This window comes from Halichoerus grypus, chromosome 6 (assembly GCF_964656455.1).
Source record: "Halichoerus grypus chromosome 6, mHalGry1.hap1.1, whole genome shotgun sequence".
Lineage (NCBI taxonomy): Eukaryota > Metazoa > Chordata > Mammalia > Carnivora > Phocidae > Halichoerus > Halichoerus grypus.
Window position 1 is genome coordinate 32917902 of NC_135717.1, and position 20530 is coordinate 32938431.

The 20530-nt window shown below is 48.4% G+C and overlaps 1 protein-coding gene across 1 annotated transcript in view; it reads left to right on the plus strand.

Annotated features, from left to right (window-relative positions):
- The window catches only part of GRIN2A (glutamate ionotropic receptor NMDA type subunit 2A), a 379633-nt gene extending 366743 nt beyond the window's left edge, over positions 1 to 12890 (plus strand). Inside the window, exon 14 of the mRNA XM_036070595.2 lies at positions 1684 to 12890. Coding sequence (XP_035926488.1) covers positions 1684 to 3483 — 1800 coding nt within the window. The 3' untranslated portion in view covers positions 3484 to 12890. The remainder of the gene's footprint in view (positions 1 to 1683) is intronic.
- The last annotated feature ends 7640 nt before the right edge of the window (positions 12891 to 20530 follow it).

The following is a 20530-nucleotide window of genomic DNA, read 5'->3' on the forward strand; positions in this document are numbered from 1 at the left end:
AATTACAGATTCAGAAAAAAAAAAAATTAAACTCCTATTTTTATAATACTAACCAAAGGAAGAAAAAGCGCAGATCTCGTCTGACCCAAACCCACAGGAGACACACTGGTTCTCACCCACAGTGGCCGAGCCTCCCTAGGTCAGGGTGTAGGATTTCTCTGTTCCTGAGCTGGGCAGGGAAGGCACGGGTTCACATACAAGGTCCAGAAGCTCTGTGCTATGTGAAACCCACGGCGCATTGGTGTGACTGCCATGCCCAGCAGCCGTGGAAGCAGGCAGAGGGGCCCCTCCTTCCAGGCAGCGGGTGAGCAGGACCCACACACTGCACAGAGGGGACAGAGGACCAGGCTGCAGGAAGGTGGGAAAGGGCACGATGCCAGGTTTTAGGGAGCCCGAGCCATGCAACTCGGGGTGGGGGGGGAAAGGGTGAGAGAAAGATGCTCAGACTCACTACTGTGCCTTCCCCGTGTACCGTTCCTGGAAGGCGGAGTGCAGACTCTCTAGAAAAATGAGGGGGGCGGGGGGCGGGCCGGCGGGGCCATGGTCAGCAGAGTCCACAACTAACCACGCACCCTTTCCACCAGTTCACACCCCAGTCAGCAGCGGCCTCCACGTTTGCCTTACAGACCCCTTCTTGGGCTGGCTCCCTGTCCATCCTGGGAGGGCCTTGTTCTGATCGTCCCCTTTAGGTACGGCTGCCAAAATCTGGGGCCAGCAGTGGGGAAAGAGGGACACAAATCACAATGTCCCCCCCCCAAAGCCGCCTTGCCTACCGTTGCACCATGAAGTAAGAGCTCTTGAGTTACTTTGAAGTAAAAGTAAACAGCTATCTTTAAGAAAGGAACAAGGCAGCATGGAAAACAAGGGACCCACAGTTGGGGGTGCTTATGTCTGAGCCACCCAGAAGTCCCAAAGTCACTCCGTCCTTGGGTGGATTTCAGTGCTGCATTACAGTGTTCTCGGGATGCTCCACTGTTCCTAATGGCTAGCACCCAACTCTGTGTCAAACACACTCACACACACACAAAAGGATATATTCAGTGGCATCTATGAAAAGTCTCAAGTGGTGGCCCCAGGGGTTCAAAGCGTGTCCTGTCTGTCCATCCCCTGTGCTCTGCTCTTTTCTATGATGGTTTCACTCTTAGGCTAACATCCCCACATGGTGGCAAGACTAGTCCCCTGCAACTGCTCCTTCTAGCCCAGCTTCTCTATCTTTCCTTCCCCAAAATGTCTGAGTGATCACCCATGGATTTTTATGCCCAGCCTTAGAGTAACCGGAAAGGGTTTTCTCACTCTGGTATCCAGACTCCAAAGATGATCCTGGTAAACTACAGCAAAAGATGAGCTAGTGCCCCAGGTATCAATTCAATATCCTTCCGTGCTAATTTGGAGGCACCAAGAACTTTATAAGATACATGAGCATTAGTCGATGCCTTTTCTCAGACTCCACATGTAACTGTTCGGTAAAGTGTTGGGATAATCTTTAATCAGAGAGATGAGAGAAGCTGGGCGCTTACTGGTCTCATAGATTTAGGAAACATTCCCGGGATTCAGATTGGACTTCAAGATCCCCTCCAAGGCTCCTCCAGGAAGGACACATCCCGCCTTTGCAGGTGAAGGCCGGGTGTGCGGTTGTTTCATGTTCCTGCTGCTGCTGACCGTGTCTCGTGTTCGCTCCCACAGGGCATTTACAGCTGCATCCATGGAGTGCACATCGAGGAGAAGAAGAAGTCTCCGGACTTCAACCTGACCGGATCCCAGAGCAACATGTTAAAACTCCTCCGGTCAGCCAAAAACATCTCTGACGTGTCCAACGTGAACTCCTCAAGAGTGGATTCCCCCAAAAGGGCTGCTGACTTCATCCAAAGAGGTTCCCTCATCATGGACATGGTTTCTGATAAGGGAAATTTGATCTATTCAGACAACAGATCCTTTCAGGGGAAAGACAACATTTTTGGGGACAACATGAATGAGCTGCAGACATTCGTGGCCAACAGGCACAAGGACAACCTCAATAACTACGTGTTCCAGGGACAGCACCCACTTACTCTCAATGAGTCCAACCCCAACACGGTGGAGGTGGCCGTGAGCACAGAGTCCAAAGCGAACTCCAGGCCCCGGCAGCTTTGGAAGAAATCCATGGAATCGCTGCGCCAAGATTCACTGAGCCAGAACCCAGTGTCCCAGAGGGATGAGGGAGCGGTGGAGAATAGGACCCACTCCCTCAAGAGTCCCCGGTACCTTCCGGAAGAGGTGGCCCACTCGGACATCTCAGAAACTTCGAGTCGGGCCACGTGCCACAGGGAGCCCGACAACAGTAAGAACCACAAGACCAAGGACAACTTCAAAAGGTCTGTGGCCTCCAAATACCCCAAAGACTGCAGCGAGGTCGAGCGCTCCTATCTGAAAACCAAAGCGAGCTCCCCCAGGGACAAGATCTACACCATTGATGGCGAGAAGGAACCTAGTTTCCACCTGGACCCGCCCCAGTTTGTTGAAAACATGGCCCTGCCCGAGAACGTGGACTTCCCAGACACCTACCAGGACCCCAGCGAAAACTTCCGCAAGGGCGACCCCGCACTGCCCACGAACAGGAACCCCCTGCACAATGAGGATGCGCTCCCCAACAATGAGAAACATAAATTCTACGCCAAGCACTTCACCCTGAAAGACAAGAGCTCCCCTCACAGCGAGGGCAGCGACCGGTACCGGCAGAACTCCACGCACTGCCGGAGCTGCCTGTCCAACCTGCCCACCTATTCGGGCCACTTCACCGTGCGGTCCCCCTTCAAGTGCGATGCCTGCCTGCGGATGGGCAACCTCTATGACATTGACGAAGACCAGATGCTCCAGGAGACGGGGAGCCCGGCCGCCCAGGAGGAGGTCTACCAGCAGGACTGGGCGCAGAACAGCACCCTCCAGTTCCAGAAGAACAAGCTCAGGATCAGCCGTCAGCACTCCTACGATAACATTGTCGACAAGCCCAGGGAGACAGACCTCAGCAGGCCCTCCAGGAGCATCAGCCTCAAGGACCGGGAACGGCTTCTGGAGGGAAATTTGTATGGGAGTCTCTTTAGCGTCCCCTCCAGCAAACTCTCGGGGAACAAGAGCGCCCTCTTCCCCCAGGGTCTGGAGGACAGCAAGCGGAGCAAGTCCCTCTTGCCGGACCACGCCTCCGATAACCCTTTCCTCCGTTGCTATGGGGACGACCGACGCTTAGTCATCGGGAGATGCCCCTCGGACCCTTACAAACATTCGCTGCCGTCCCAGGCCGTGAACGACAGCTACCTTCGATCGTCCTTGAGGTCAACGGCATCGTACTGCTCCAGGGACAGTCGAGGCCACAACGACGTGTACATTTCGGAGCATGTTATGCCTTATGCTGCAAATAAGAACAGTATGTACTCTACCCCCAGGGTTTTGAATTCCTGCAGCAATAGACGTGTGTACAAGAAAATGCCTAGTATTGAATCTGATGTTTAAAACCTTCCATTAATGTTTTATCTATAGGGAAACATACGTAACTGGCCGATGTGCTGGAGGGTAAATGTCGGATGTCCGATGGTGCCCTGCCAAGAGGAAGAGGATTTAGGAAGGTATTTTTTTTTTGTTGGTTCTTTTGCACATGGCTCCATGCCATAGTCTTCCACTCAAGGAATCTTGTGAGGCGCGTGCTGAGCATGGCAGATACCAGATAGGTGAGTCCTGAACCAAAAACACAAACACACACAAGGGCAAGTCTCCCGGACACGCCCACTAGGTATGTTGGCAATAAGAATGCGTTGGATGCTGATGGTGATGCTATGATTTCCTATATTCCAAATTCCATTAAGACCGGTCCACCATGTGCTCCCCTCATCAGAAATGCCTAGCGGTCTCTCTCATTCCAAATAAGCAATATGGTATGCATGTACCCCTGACTCAGACAAAACAGTTACGAATGCGTCTGCACTGTAGCGAGATTGACGTGCAAGAGATTAGGAAGTTTGGCCTCGTACCCGTTTTCAGCCTTCATGTTATGCCTCCCATCACTGCCCAGGCCCAACCCCAGAACTCCAGGCTCCCCCCCAAAGAATAGCAAATCTGTGTGTTCACAGTCACTATGCTACCTTCATTAGAGTCCATTTCCAAGACACATCTGGAGTAAGGAGCCAGAAGGGCCCTCAGGCGGAGAGCTCTGAGCATCTCTTTGGATGTCAGCTTGTGCGTCTCACAGAACACTCTCTCACCCTTGGCTTCGATGGTCTTGTTCAGAGCTGCACAAACACACCCATGTCTCTGATATCTAATTTGTGGACCTCCTGTCTCTGACACAGCGGCTGTGGTAGTTTATCCTGAAGACTCCTGTGTACGTAAGTTTGCGCCCCCCTCTGGTGACGACTCAGGGTTGTATAGTATCTGTTACCCCTTCTTCCCTCCCAGACTGACCATAACTCGTTCCGTCCCCGAAAGGCCAGGGTGGCATCTAATTACGTGTGTTGCTATTCCCAGAGCTGTTAACATGGTGGCACCCACCAGCAGCCAAATGTGTCCTGTGATCTGTAAGAAGTTCAACGCCAGCCATCTGCTGAAGCCTAGCGCTACCTGTTGCGTTTCTCTTCCTTCACGTCATGAAATTCAGTTGGATGCTCGTTTCCACCCCAAACTCCTCAGATCAAAAGCCTTCAAAACGTGAGAGACACTCATGCATCCACCCTGAGCATCCTCCAAATTGTGGGTCACCTTTGGTGGCAAAAATGATTTCTCTCTTCTGAAATTTTCGCTCTTTTGGAGTCAAAACCGCTTCACTAGCACCAACGGGAATCTATGAAAAATTCTCCAAAGCATTTGTCATTTCCAAGTCACCCCCCCCCATTGTCTCATTCTTACTTTACTCAGACCTGTGCCTATGTGACCTGGAATGAGACTCATTTAAAACCACTGGGGGAGGAAGGGGAGTCTGCCGCATGGGAAGCTCTCAGCACAGGGCCTGACACCGAGAGCATGCTGAGAACACAAAGGTAGTTGTTATGCGATAACAGACCAGAATTTTGTAGTTTAAAAATTAAATATTATAAAACCCACAGACAATATTAAACATTTTTATATAGTTCTAATTTAGTGTATTTTAACTTTACGAATGTCCCTGAAATAGCTAGGATAACTAGCCATCTGGTCCTGTAGAGTCGCTGAGTCTGGCGACACGCTGCAAACAGCCTGGGCAAACTAGCCTGCCCTTCTCCTGGTTTCCTCCTGCATTTTGCTTTGGGTTCTTGGAGAAGGGCACAGAGTGGCAGGTTGAAAAGTCACCCTGTTTCTTTTACTTACAGCATGTTCTGTTCTGTAGGTAGTGTTTTCCTGCGAGCGGGCAGGTGCCAGAAATTATTCTCTTAGAGCTCGAGGATTCAGCGAATGGCTCCATCTTTGGGCAGGTGCATCCAGTAATGATAAGTGGTTGCAGTAAGTTTCGGCATCATCGGTGGGGAGGCAGAGGAGGCCATGGGCGAGTAGGTCTTCCCGTCGGAAGGGGAGGGCTAGGCACTGCTGACAAATGTATCTGAACGTTGCATTTTCTTTCTCGGATGTTGCACTTCTGCTGCCCCAAGGCCCAAGAATGGAGAAGCCCAGACTGAAGGGCCTCACCTCCATTCCTACTCTTAGGCACACTCCTGGCTGTCTTGTCTTTTAGAACTTCCTGCCTTTGCCCTCCCATTGCTTTCCAGACCTACATTCCCCCAGCCAGGATCACCTCATTTCCCCCACAAGACTGGCATGTCATGACATGAAATGAATTAAAAAGTCTCCCCAGCACAGAGAGCAGTGGTATGTCATTAATCCAAAGAGGCTTTCTGTCTTCCTCCTGTGTCCTCAAAACCCAGAGGGGGCTGCCAAAAGTGACAGAGACCTCCAGGGAGAACGCGAATTACACTCAGAACTGTTCCATAGATCAAAAACCCTTCTTCTAACAACAGCATTATTTCTGCTGTTAACCCTATGCTTCTTTAGATTAAAAAAAAAAACTAAACTAAAAATGGGGCTTTTGGAAGAACCAACAGTACCGTGCTTCCTTTAATACCCAACGCATTTTTAAAAATAAACACTGAGCATTGGAATGCTATCTATAATGAATACATAATTTTCCTCCTCCACAAATTCATCGACTCTTAATTGTGATGATCCCAAGCATAAGAAAACTGACCGCTGATCAGACAGGCCATCTGCCAAGTGAAAGATAATGACATAGAGCTATTCGAAGGTGATTCAAGTCAGTTCTGTTCTTTGGAAGCAGAAGGTCAAAGACATAAATAGAAAGCCCTCCAACTCTGGATCCCTTACAGAGGGTTCCTGTGACATCCCCGCCTGAGATCTGGGAGCTGTTCACGCCAAAGAGCCAGCATGCCTGAGCCCCCGAATCGTGCCCGAGTTTCACCTGACTCAAGCCAGAGCTGGCATCCGTAACGGTACCGCAGTGACTCTAAGTGGCCTTCTCCACCTGAGAAGGGCCCAACAGGTATGCCTAAATGCAGGTGATCACGTTTCTGTCGATGAGTAACGGTACACACATGCCCAACTTAAAATAGTCTGGGTAAGAAGAGAGTCTTCTGGGGCATGAATTCTACCCTGGAGCCCTTGGAGTTCCTAGAACATAGTCTACCTGGTCCTTCCACCTGCAGGTTTCAGACTACTTCTGGCTTCAGTGCTCCCAGAAGACAGCTCCCTAACGGGTCTGTTTTTCTGCCAGCAAGGCTCCCTCCAGAGGTACAGGATTATGATCTCCCCACTCTCCCGTCCTTTGCAATTTCACTCTGTAATGGCAGCCAGCACCGTGACGGGGGTCTTGGGGATTATACCTGGTTTCTCTCCCCTGTCACAGAGAGCCTGAGAACTTTTCATACTCAGCTGCTCTGAGGAGACCATTAAAATGCACCCACTGCAGCAAAATCAGTCACATTTGACTCACACTTATTTTCAAGGGAGAAACAAGAAAATTACACCTTGTTTCCAAAGAAATAGTTTCACTTAAATGGGACTCTGGCCAAGGCAGTTAATTAGTCAAAAGATCCCTAGCAGCCATATAGCCCCACATTGTTTATTCTGTTTGATATGCCTGCCACTGATGTGTATTTAATATTCTGCGTCCTTCTCAGGAAATGACAAATGCCCTGAATTCTTTGCAAATGCTAATGAAAGGGGGGGGGTTGGTGTTAATTAAATGGTGATTAAAAATTTATCTCCTTTAAACCTAAACAGTGCAGCTCTAATAATCAGTTGTCATATAAATAAATACCTTGCACTGAAATCCCATACGGTGTAAGACCTAAATAAACACAAATTGGAGAAACCCAAATATCTTTCAGAAGGGCTGAACAGATGTGTTAACTTCAGGCGCATCCCTGTCCTGTTTGCTTGTGCATAGATGTCGCATGTGAATCCTTGCAAAGGGGACAGGAGTTGTTTCTGAAGCAGAGCCCGTCTGTATGAACCGCGGCTGGAGTGGACGGAATTGGAGTTCGATGGGGGTGGCGGGGGGGACCGAGTCCGTGGAAACGCAACTCATTGGGTTGGTGTTTAATAGGAGTTAAGGATTCCACGTGACAGTGCTTTTCAGTGCAAAAGCAGTATTTTCACTTGAGACAAAATTAGACCTCACGGATGCCCCGCATTCTTTTGGTCGGCAGGGTCGGAAGTGCTGGGTGAGAGGTTCGGTGGGGTCTACACCAACACGCGGGTGTGCTTTTCCATCTCACCCCTTCACATCGTACTGTGTTCGCATTGAGTCATAGCAGATGAGGGCAGTTGGCCACCTGATACACATCGGAGGAGAGAAAAGGCCCTCCTCCTGCCAATACCAATGCTCGTGTACGCGTGTACATACTCTATATACATGCTTGATTTCTACCACACACGGCAAGTGTGTCATCCAAATACAACTGTATATAATGTAAAGTTTATGTTAAAAATTAAGTTGTGATGATGGTTATTAACATGTGGGAAACCCATTCTGGTTATCGATGGGCTGACATTTAGGAAGAGAGCTATTGTTTTTATTTTTAAAAAAAATTATGTTCTAGGGAGGATGGCAGGGCCCAAGTGGGATTTGGGTGCTGGTGTTCTTGGCCTCCTTTCAGAAAAGCTATCTGGGGTTCGGGGTGTGATACATGTTCCTCTCACATCAACTTCTGAAGACGATGCTGATAGGGACACGTGGGCAATTTCTGTGAACCCACCGAAGGGCAGAATCCCTGTTTAAATTCCTTATCCTCTTCCCCATCCCCACTTGTTCTGCGCCCAAAAGTACTCTTGATAGAGCATCAGCTAAAGGTGCCTGCCCAGAAGGGTCTTAGAAAAATAGAACCTCTAGAACTATGCCAAGATTTGGAGGAATGGAGATGAGAAAATTAAGAGATTGAGCTCCTGAAGGGGCATAATCTGTATGGAATCATCAGATCAACAGTATCTAGAAACCAAGACCTTCATGCATGGTCCAACTAATTCCTTGCCTGGTTCCCTTCCCCAGGCTGACTCAGTTCTAGGTTTCTCTCAAAAGTTTCTCCAGGTCCCTCTGGGATAAGAGCCAGAGAACCTCACAGAATGGCCCCTGCTTTCCTTCCCTCTTGCCTTATACAGACCCATACACCCCCTCTTTAGATTTGGTTGTCCCTTAAGCTCCCCAACACTCCCTGCCTCAGAATCCTGGAGAAGAGAAAACTTTTCTCAGGGACTTATTTCCTGGGAAGAACCAACAAGGGATATAGTTTAAAACCTCAAACCAAAGATGAAAGCCGGTGGTGATCATTGAGGTGATAGAGTTCTATTTCTCGTGAGCCAAGGATGAACAAAGGACACTGATCAGCTGATAGCACTTGACCGAGTATCTACTCTCCTTTTAAGGCCGATTTGGGGTTGGGAGATGCAAAGGGGATAGAAAACACACTCTTCTCATCAGCAGCATACTCGGTCTAGAAATTCAGCTCCCTAACACAAAAGACCACCGAAGGCCCACAAAACCCAAACACAGACGGAGTGTAAAAAGTAGAAATGATAAATCAAGTTCTTGCCAGGAAATAAATATCACACTGATTCCACGATCCAACCAACCAACCCATCCTTCCCTAGACCCGTAAGTAACCTTGGAGAATATAGTTGGTGCTCCTGGGGAGATACCCTTGATTCTTTGAACATTCAAAGACAGTACATGGGAAACCCAGGAGCATCTAAACAGGTGACCAGACTTGCCCTCCCACATCTGTGTGCAGGAGGCTTGGATCTGGTTCCGCCAGGTTCTCCAGCCCTTGCCAGATCCTGCCTCCTTGCAGCCCTGCTTTATGACGTGGGCTTCCAGAAAAGGCGGAAAAGAATCCCCCAAAGGATTAGAAAACAGACTGCGATGTAAAAAAAAAAAAAAAAAAAAGCTATTTACTGAAAGCTTTTTCGTTTGATTTTATTTTTGTCTTAGGAAGAATACCTTGGATCGTTCAGGGTATAAATGTATCAGGGAAGGGAGTGGGGAGAATTCCTCGTTGAGTCCCAAGTGCCTACTGTGCGGCTGACAAAAGCGAGCGCATCAGGTTCCCTAGAGACAAAATGGGGCAGAGAGACGGCGGAAGGAGTCAAGGTGTGTTTTGGGAAGATGGAGGGTGCAGAGGGAGCGTCTTTTCTCTCCATCCATCCTGCTCTGGGCATTGCCAGGAATGTGGGATCCTCTGCTGATCTCCCGTGCACGCCTGGGGTCAGCACCTGAGCTTGGAAGTATCGAAAGGGATCCGCATTGAGTGTAGACTGTATTCTAGGTGCATCCTAGAATGAGATCCTCAAAATAACCATAGGATAGAAGTACGGTTGCTCCCATTTTATAGATAAGGAAACTGAGGCTCAGGTTGTTCTCAGCCTCATCAGCAACAGGAGTTTGCTAATAAATCCCTCATGTTGGGCGTATTCTTGAAGTGCCTGATCTCTGCCACGGAGGTCAGAATAAAAGTCGGAAAGAGAGATATGCTGTTCTGAGGTCCCCTGGGGCTCTCTCTTGAGCTTCAGCCTCTGCAGGGAGGAGGTTTGTTAGTGTCCTACCCCCTCGTCGTCTGGTTTGGGGTGTATTGAGAACTCCTGGGGATCTCACCTCTGTTCACATCCCTTCTGACACTTGAATGCTGTTTGTGTCTCTCCCCATACCCTTGCACTCTGCATTCACTTTTTTGGTTGCTGGGGAGTTACTCTGTAGCATGTGCCTAATTTTAAATATCCCCTTCCGAGTCTCTCTTCTTTTTCTCCGTAGACTTCAGGGTTCCTTCCATTCAACACGTGCAAGTAGTATACCCTCCCAAGTGTGCAGGCCCCCACACCGCCCCGTGGCCCCCCATCAGAGCCCTCCTAAACACTGTGGCCCATTTTCAGAAAGGTCACGGTATTTGCAAGAGGCTGTCCCTGGCACCAAGATAACTACTGTTACCTTGATCAGTTTGCCTCACTAATGAGTGTTGAATTAGAATGTTTCCATGATGCTTTCTGAGAGTCCAACATGACGGCATGCGTAATGCATTGGGGGGTGGGGGGGAGATGTGGGCGCAACACTGAGCCTGTGCACCCCTTTCTTGCACCGCTCCGGTTCTAAGCCACCCTCCCCCCGCCAGGCATTTCTATTTACTGTGAATTGGGGCCACATTAGGCCCATTTCGTAGGTGAGGAAACAGAGCTCAGATTTGAAGGAATGTTTTTCTGGGAGGTTCTGCGATTCAGTCCTTCTGGAGGGTCAGTGAATCTAACAAAGCACCCTTGTCACTGTCCCTGAGAAATTCTCTAGCTGTTTACATCTTTCAAGGTGGCAGCAAAAAGTCTCTTAAGCCAGAAAAGTTATCATTATTTAATACCTATTTTAAGATCCCATCGTTGGGTCTACAAGTGCGTGACAACATTCTCCCAGAGGTGCTGAGCTGTGCGGAAACTGGAACACTCAAAAGAGCCATTTGGCCAGTAGGCTTTCTTCTCTGGGGCTGTATTTCAAAGCACACAGCCCTCCAGGGAGCCAGAACCAAACTGTTTGCAATGGAGTCATTTCTCAGATTAACTTCCTTAAATAAGGTGACAGCAGTATTGCAGAGAGAAGACAAAACTGAGATGATCACTCATCAATCCCTCTTAGGTACCAGGTCCATGAAACAATAAGTTTGCATTTCTGCAAGTCTAGAACATTCCTCATTAGCCATAGCCCTGGGTCATAACCTCCCCCAGTTAATTCTCTACCACACCTTTTGGGAAGGATTTAAGATGAGCCTTCAAAGGAATATTAACGTAATACGTAGCCAATACCACAGCTGCCTTTTAAATTAATAAGGTTAATTGTTCTCCAGCGAACGTTAAGTTTGTCTTTGGCATTTTAAATGCTTCTCATTGATCTGACATTTTGCTGTTTCAAGCTTTTAAAGGGCTCAAATCAAAGACTATCGATAGCTGAGCAAATAGTGAAGGTCCAGAAATATAAAAACATTGTCAGTTTTTCCATGAAAAATAATCATAGCCTTTCAAATTCGACTGAGGTTTTTACATTACATTACATCTAAGACCTATTGAATTATTTCTATTCTCAGTTAAGCTAAGTCAAATAAATGAGCGGTATTGACTTTTTAAAACCCATTTTCTTTAAAAAAAAAAAAAAAAAACCTTCTTTAAGTTTATTAGGTTTGTAGACACAGCTCTGAAGCCATGGCCACTAAGGAAATGTTCCAGTTTAGAAATTGAAGATTCAGACTATTCTGCGTCAAATTCAGGTGATCATCTTTGAAAATTCTGGTGGATTTGCAAAGATGAAGGGGGCACTTGTAACATTCACGTTCCCCACATTTTTCACTGGGAAAGGATGCCAATTGCCTTTTTTTCTTTTTCCCCCAATCAGAGATAAGGTCAAGAATAACATTTTCATAGCAAATTCAGGAAATTACTTGATACCACGAATTACGTGGCTAGACGTGGCTCAGATGCCTTCCAAGCCTGAGGTTCCCCAAAGATTTATCAGTTGTTCTTGAGCCCCAAATCTTCATCTTGTTCATTCCCCTGCTCAAACCAACTTAAAAGCATCTACTTGCCAAATTATTTAGTCGGTAGACTTTACTGTAGTTGATCACAATAGAATGTTTGTGCATATGTGTTTATGTATAGTATATATATTTCAAGCTGAAGATTCAGAAAGAATTAGGCAAGTCTCACCGGTGGTTTGAGTAAGAACCAGATCATCAGAGACAAACAGTGGCCTTCTCAGACACAAAAAGAGAGTCAACTCTTCATCTTTCGGTCACGTTATGAGACCCATTGCCTACGTAATCCACAAGCTGGTCATTACCCACAGGAAGTCATGGAATAAAGCAGCTTTGAGGACCCATGTCTGAGTCCATCTTCCACCCAACATGGGCAGGATCGACCTCCATATGCAGAGGGGTTCCCATTCACAGTGACACACTCAAACACAGTCCAAAACCCACTTCAGAACTGGCTTGATCTCTTGTATGGTGGAACCCCAAGCAAGCTGGGTGCTCTACTCAGTGGTCCTCATTGGGGAACAGACGTTCACTTACCAATCACGTCAGTTTCTACCTGTCATGTTTTAATCCACTGCATGAGGAAGTGCTGATAACTGTAGTCAATATTTCCAAGCATAGCTACAAAATTACACGTTTGCTTAACACCTTTCTATGATAGAGAAAGTATATACTATGGTTGTCTTCTTGTAGTATGTCTTTTCTTTTTGTTCAACGTGTTATCAACTGTTTTAAGGAATGGGGTTTGAAATGTGTGTGCAAACTGATGTGTACATAACTCCCAAGGCAACAAAAGTGCCCAGTCCTATGGTGTAAAAATGTAAATACAGGAAAATTTCATTTTTCTAATAAAACTAATTTCTGCCGATTGATATGAAAACGAGACATGGAGTCGTGGTCTTTGTTGTCCATGTTACTGCTGTGGTAGGCATGCACCACTAACGTTTCGGGCAGGCTTAGTATGCGTACAAAGGGCAGATGACTCGATTTCCCCCTCTGTGCCCTACAGCAGTGTAGAAGGAATCGTTGAATCTCGAAGAATCCTCGGCTCAGCTTCTGGATTTTACCAGCAAGCTTTGCCAGCGTCCCTTACCTGGTTCTGGTCTTCTGTGCACTCCCCACATTCGCAGCCTTGACCCTGATAATGTTGACCTTCACCAAGCTTCTGTGACTCGTGATTCTGGGGGGTGGAAAAAAAGTGGTGGTTAAAGACTTCCCCTCCCTTCTGAATTCCAGGAAACTGCTTCCTGCAAAGAACTGCTCTTTTCCACATGACTTTTATAGGACCCGCGGACACCCCCCACTGTTTCCCTACACCATGGCCAGACACACACCCTCCAGGTTCCCCGTCTTTGTTCATAAATGATTAGCTGAACTTCCTGTCCCCACAGATTGATCAGAACAATATGCTTGCCGACCAAACGTCGAGTAAGCTTCTCTCCTCCTCCTGGGCCCCCGAACACGGTCAGCCTATGCCAGCACACACCCTCGCCCTGGGACTAGGCTAACCTCACACCCTCTGACCTGTCCAACCACAAGCCAGCCCCCTTCACCTCACCTCCTGACTCCCTGCTTTTGTGTCCTCCTCCCTATGGAAGAAAAACTCTTGCTGCCTCTTCCCCTATTATAATAGTCCCTGTCGCCCCCGTGAAATAAGTTTCGTCCATAAAAATCTCTCCTTACTGAATCCAGATTGGATTTTTATTTGACAACTCTCTTCCCTAGATCCAGCGACATTTTGGAAACCGAAATCCAGCTGTGTCCCCTTTGAAAACCCTCAGCTTAGAACAGTGGCCCACAGGAAAAGCCCGGATTCCGTAGCCCAGCACACAAAGCCTCTGGTCCCTGGCACACTCCCTCCTACCACGGACCTCACACGACTTCTGCACCGAAGGTCTTCGTGCTCCTCCCCCACAGAGCCGCCATGAGCTCTCTTCCCACATGCCCTTCCTTCTTCCTGGGACCCTGGTCACCCTCCTCTGAGGTGTATCTTCAATGAAACCTCTTCTTAGCCTTTGTAAACTCTCCCCAGCGGCAGAGTTAACAGGGGACTTCTCCATGATCCCGCCCCGTGTGTACACATGTCTATCAGATAATTTACCAGGCTTTGTTATATTTTATGTGTGCTCTCTCTCCTTCTCTGTGAGCTTTTCCAGGACAGGGGCTATATAACTGTTCACCTTTAAATCCCAGCACCCAGCTTCAGACCCAAAGAGAGCATTTACAAAATGCTGTTGGATGGACAGAGGGACAGCTAGTTGGAAGAGTGGATGGCTGATGGATGGGGGGATGGCTAGGTGGGCAGACACATGGAGGGCCTGGGGACCTCTTCTTGGTTTCCCTCACTCGCTACCTCATCTACCATATCTCACCCAATCCTTTGACCCTAAGTCACCGATTACCCCCTAAGTTTTATATTTGGGTCCAACCTCCTCTATACACTCTGAACTCATGTATTCATATCTATAGTTTAGATCTCCACCTAGAGATGTTACAGACATTCAGATTCTAGAATGTCTTGAAAAGTACTCTGGACCACTCCCCCCAACAGAAATCCAATGCTCCCCAGCGTTCCCATCTCAGGAGGCGGCGCTGCTGCGGACCTGAGTTCTCAGACCAAACACCCTGCTGGTCATCCTTCGCTCCTCTCTCCCTGTCACATCTGGGTCATCGGCCACCTCGGTCTGCATGATCTTTAAAGTCCACTCAGGGGGCGCCTGGGGGGGCTCAGTCGGTGAAGCGTCTGCCTTCGGCTCAGGTCATGATCCTGGGATCCTGGAATCGAGCCTCGCATCGGGCTCCCTGCTCGGCTGGGAGCCCGCTTCTCTCTCTCCCTCTCCCTCTGCCCTGCCTCTCCCCCTGCTCGTGCCCTCTCTGTCTCAAATGAATAAATAAAATCTTTAAAAAAAATAAAGTCCACTCAGGAGCCACTGCTACCACTGTCACCCCGGTCCCTCACCTGCCACGTAGACGACTATAATAGCCCTCCACCCCTCCACCTGCGTCTCCTCTTGCCTCCACCTGTAGCCATTCTCCAGAAGGAGCAGGGTAATCTTTTAAAGAGATCTACTAGACCATATCCCTCACCTGCTCTCAAGTCTGCCCGACCTTTCCATTACAACCAGAATAAAATCAAAATTCCTCCCCGTTGTCACTCCGTGCCCCACACTCCGTCATGACGGCACACTCTCAAGAAAAAGGGCAAATGTTTCCCTGGTCTCCTACCCCATCTGCCCCCTCTTCTGAGCTTCTCATCCCCGACCTTTTCTTTTTCTTTTTTCTTTCTTTCTTTTTTTTTTTTGAGCAGCTGAAGATGGGCCATTTCCAACACATTTTTCCATGAATTGGAGTGGCACTAAATACCATCGCTGCTATGAAACTAATCGGCAATTTGTGAGATGCCTTCGCATCCATGCAGCCCCATTTGGGGGCATAATTATTCCTAATTAGAAGACGATTTACACTTGGAACTTGGGACACTGGCTTCTGCCAGTGATGTGGCTTTCCAGAATGGCTCTGTTCTGTCTTTTCCACCCCAAGATTCCACTGGCTGGAGTCAGATGACCGGACCGCCGAGCAAACTGAATTAACAGGCAGCCCTGTAGGAGAGCAAAGCTCTTATTTCCCAGTCAAACGTGCCATCATTTGGAGGATAAGAAAGATTTCTCTCTTTTGGGAGACCCTGTGGTCACCTGCTAGAAATGGCATTTGGGATTCATTTACCTTCTTTTCCAAGAGTTCTGATGAAATTTGCCTAAGGTCATCAAGCCAACCCAACATGGGAAAGAACCCTTTTAAAATCTTCAGAGCACCCCTCTGTCACAGGGATCATAATCCCCATTCTTCCTATTGGGAAAGCAAGGCTCAGACAGTTGAGGGGACCCCGGGTGGCTATGTTGCTGGGCTCAGGGGGAGCCCTTGTCAGCTGGACACCATACCCCATGATCTTTCATCTCCACTCCTGTGCTCGCTGTCACATAGATCCTGATGGAGGGCAGACAGAAACTGCCTGCATGGCCATCAAAAGGAATAAGATCTTGCCATTTGCAACGACGTGGATGGAACTGGAGGGTATTATGCTGAGCGAAATAAGTCAAACAGAGAAAGACATGTATCATATGACCTCACTGATATGAGGAATTCTTAATCTCAGGAAACAAACTGAGGGTTGCTGGAGTGGGGGGCGGGGTGGGAGGGATGGGGTGACTGGGTGATGGACACTGGGGAGAGTATGTGTTCTGGTAAGCGCTGTAAATTGTGCAAGACTGTTGAATCTCAGATCTGTACCTCTGAAACAAATAATGCAATATATGTTAAGAAAGAAAAAAAGAAGAAGAAGAATGTAGCAGGAGGGGAAGAATGAAGGGGGGGAAATCGGAGGGGTAGACGAACCATGAGAGACGATGGACTCTGAAAAACAAACTGAGGGTTCTAGAGGGGAGGGGGTTGGGAGGATGGGTTAGCCTGGTGATGGGTATTGAGGAGGGCACGTTCTGCATGGAGCACTGGGTGTTATGCACAAACAATGAATCATGGAACACTATATCTAAAACTAATGATGTAATGTATGGGGATTAACATAACAATAAAAAAAAATTAAAAAAAAAAAAAAAAAGAAAGAAACTGCCTGCGTGCCTATTGCCTAATACACTGTAAATGCTCGAGAAATATTCTTCAGTTAAACAAGGAGCAGAGAGAGGAGCCAGGACGTCTGGGTTCTTGGCCACAGCCTAGCCATGTGACCTCTGGCCAGTCCCTCTGTCCTTTGCTTCTTCACACGCACATGGTATTCTCATGCCTATCTGGAAATGAGCGTCATCATCTCCAGCTTGCTTTCCTCGTAGGCGCGTGCAGACACGTTGCTAACCATACAGTGTTAAAGATAACTCCCTTTTGTGCTTTTTTTTTTTTTTCATTCCAGAATTTCAAAGTTGTGCTCAGGGCACATCCAAGGAAAAATAGCTTCCTTATAAGAAGTGGCTGGAAGCCCATGTCACCTGGCCCCAGCTTTCCTGGGGACAGAGAGTATCTTTCCCTGGAGGGGAAAATGGCCCGTGAACCAGAGGTCACAGGTCAGGCCTTCGCCCTCAGGAAGCAGATAGAAAAGTGGCTACCTGCTCTGTTCCCGAGCACTCCGGGGTACTCTAAGTTCCAGGGCTCAGTGTGCAAAGCCTTCACTACTGTCCTAAGACAGCAGACAGAAAAGAGGTCCCCGTTTCTGCCTCTGGAAGCTCCAAGGTGCTAAAATTTCTGGGGATGTTGATGCCAACGCGTCCACGCTCTGGTTTGGCAAGAAGCTCCATCCTGCATGCACGCCAGCAGACGCTGCGAACAGACTGCGCTGTGACCTTTCCATTTAAAATTCCTTATTTTCCCTCGAAGAAGAGCCCAAGTCTCTCCCGGGTCCCAGCCCCTGTGGACAGGCCAGAGCGGGTCACAAGCTCCCCTTTCTTTCCCTGGCCTCTGTCTCATTCCGTCTTGCACCAGCCAGGGGAAGAAGCTGCTAGCAGCCTTGTTCTTCTGAACTCAGCGGGCCTGCAGGTGGCCCTGCCCTCTAAGGACAGCCTCCTCCTCCCGCATTCCTTCCCCAGCAGATTACAAACCCTGTCACTGTGGCAGAGGCGGGGGCCCCAGGGACGGACGGCATCAGATGTGCTCACTGCCGTTGTTTGGGGCCTTTCATGCGAACGAGAGCCAAGGAATAGGGATGTGCAGCGAGAGAGCGAGAGAGAGAAAGAGAGAAGAGGGGCCAGCCCCTGTCAGTCGGCATCCAGATCCCCCTCTGTCTCCCCTTTCACTGAGCCCAGTGGGCTTCCCACTCGGGAAGTCAGAATGCTGTGGCTCAAGAAGGGGACTCTCTGGGGCCTCCCTCATGTGCTCAGAGCAATATAAAGAAGCCAGGGTCCAGTCCGGCTCACAGAACCACAGAGTGTTTTATGGACTTGAAGATGTTCAGATGTCATCAGAATAGGGCATAGGGCACCACGAGCCTCTTTTATTGCAACCAACACACACGCAAGAGGCTTTACTATCCAGGGCATCCCAAATCCACCGCCCGCAGACCCCATTCTACCTCCCCCCCATCAGAAGCTGCAGGGGAGGGGAATCTAGAGGAAGAGGCGTGAGCGTTGGTATTGCCCACAGTGTGGGAAAGTGTTTAGCTGGTTTGGGGGGCATTTTTGATGTTTGACCATAAGGAATAGAGCTCAGCATCATAAAGCTCACATTTATTCATCCAAGATAAGGTAAGTAAGAACAATACCACAGATACATACTTTTGGCTGCCTCCTGGATTTCTTGAAGACCCTCCAAACTCAACACATTCCAAATGAAATGCATCCTCCTCCCCACTGCGGCCAACACGTGCTTCTCCTTTAGGGTCTCCCGTGTCAGAGCGGAGCAGTGTCAGCCCCCTACAACCCACCCCCCCACCAGGCTCAAGTCCAGACCCTCCTTTTTCTCCTGTCTCCCATCCCTCCCCCACTTCGGTTCATTTTCCTGTCCTGCATGTCCCACACGCCTCCTGCCCTCCATCCCCACCGCCTGCCTTCCATCTCTGACCTTCTCCCTCATGATTGATCGTGACAGTCGGGTGACAGGTCTCCCTGCTTCCAATACAGACCCACCTTGAATTCTTTCTCCACCCACCTGCCACAATAATTGCTCAAAAATAAAATTCTGACCATGTCATCCCCAACTGAAACGCTTCTAAGAGCTCCCTGTCACCTAGAACGCGAAGACCAAAATCCATGACACGTCTGGCCAGGAGGCTCCTGGTCTGCTCTTCTGGACACTGGCTGTCCCACCTCATCTCCCACTACTTCCTTGCACACACATGCAGATCCAGCCAAAACACACCCCTGGAACCTCTCAAAGGGGCCCTCAAAAATACTCTGTCCTCTTCATAAAGAACCCGGAACCATCTGGCAAACACATAGATATCCTTGAAATCCCGGCTCACACATCAGCCCTGGGAACTTTTCTCGGTTCCCCCAGACCGAGGGAGTGGCCCCATCTCCGGGCACCCCTGACTTTTTTGGGGCCCTTACTTCTCCAATGTAGGGGGGTCACATGTCCCTGGACATGTTTACTCTCCCCTGTTGTGAGGCTCCCCTTAAAGATAATGGCCTGTGGGACTCAGCAGGTAGATGCAAAGGTGCTGAACATCACTAACCTTCAGGGAAACGCAAATCAAAACCATGAAGAGCTATCACCTCAGCCCTGTCAGGATGGCAGTTATTAAAAGACAAAAGATGAACCTTGGTGGGCACATGGAGCCAAGGGATCCCTGCTGCCCTGCTGGTGGGGATGCAAACTGGGGCAGCCACTCTGGGAAATAGTCCGAAGTTTCCCGAAAAAGTTAAAAACAGAGTTACCACCTATGTGATGCAGCAATCGCACTTCTGGGTGTAGACCCAAAGGAAAGGAAATGACTATCTTGAAGAGCCAGCTGCCGGCCCACCTTCGGTGCATCACTGTTCGCATCAGCTGAGACCTGGAGGCGACATGTCTGTCTGTCAGCCGGTCAATGGGGAGAGAAAATGCGATGTATATACATACAAGCAAGTATTACTCAGCCTTCAAAAAGGAAACCTTACCATTTGTGACAACACGGATGGGCCTGGATGACATTTGCTGAGTGAAATAAGCCAGACACATGGCATCACAATTCCGGACTTCCAGCTCTATTACAAAGCTGTCATCATCAAGACAGTATGGTACTGGCACAAAAACAGACACAGAGATCAATGGAACAGAATAGAGAGCCCAGAAATGGCCCCTCAACTCTATGGTCAACTAATCTTCGACAAGCAGGAAACAATGTCCAATGGAAAAAAGACAGTCTCTTCAACAAATGGTGTTGGGAAAATTGGACAGCCACATGCAGAAGAATGAAACTGGACCATTTCCTTACACCACACACAAAAATAATTTCAAAATGGAAGAAAGACCTAAATGTGAGACAGGAGTCCATCAAAATCCTAAAGGAGAACACAGGCAGCAACCTCTTCGACCTCAGCCGCAGCAACTTCTTCCTAGAAACATTGCCAAAGGCAAGGGAAGCAAGGGCAAAAATGAACTATTGGGACATCATCAAGATAAGAAGCTTTTGCACAGCAAAAGAAACAGTCAACAAAACCACAAGACAACCGACAGAATGGGAGAAGATATTTGCAAATGACATATCAGATAAAGGGCTAGTATCCAAAATCTATAAAGAACTTATTAAACTCAACACCCAAAGAACAAATGATCCAATCAAGAAATGGGCAGAAGACATAAACACACATTTTTCCAAAGAAGACATCCAAATGGCCAACAGACACATGAAAAAGTGCTCAACATCACTCGGCATCAGGGAAATCCAAATCAAAACCTCAATGAGATATCACCTCACACCAGTCAGAATGGCTAAAATTAACAAGTCAGGAAATGACAGATATTGGCGGGATGCAAAGGGGAACCCTCCTACACTGTTGGTGGGAATGCAAGCTGGTGCAGCCACTCCGGAAAGCAGTATGGAG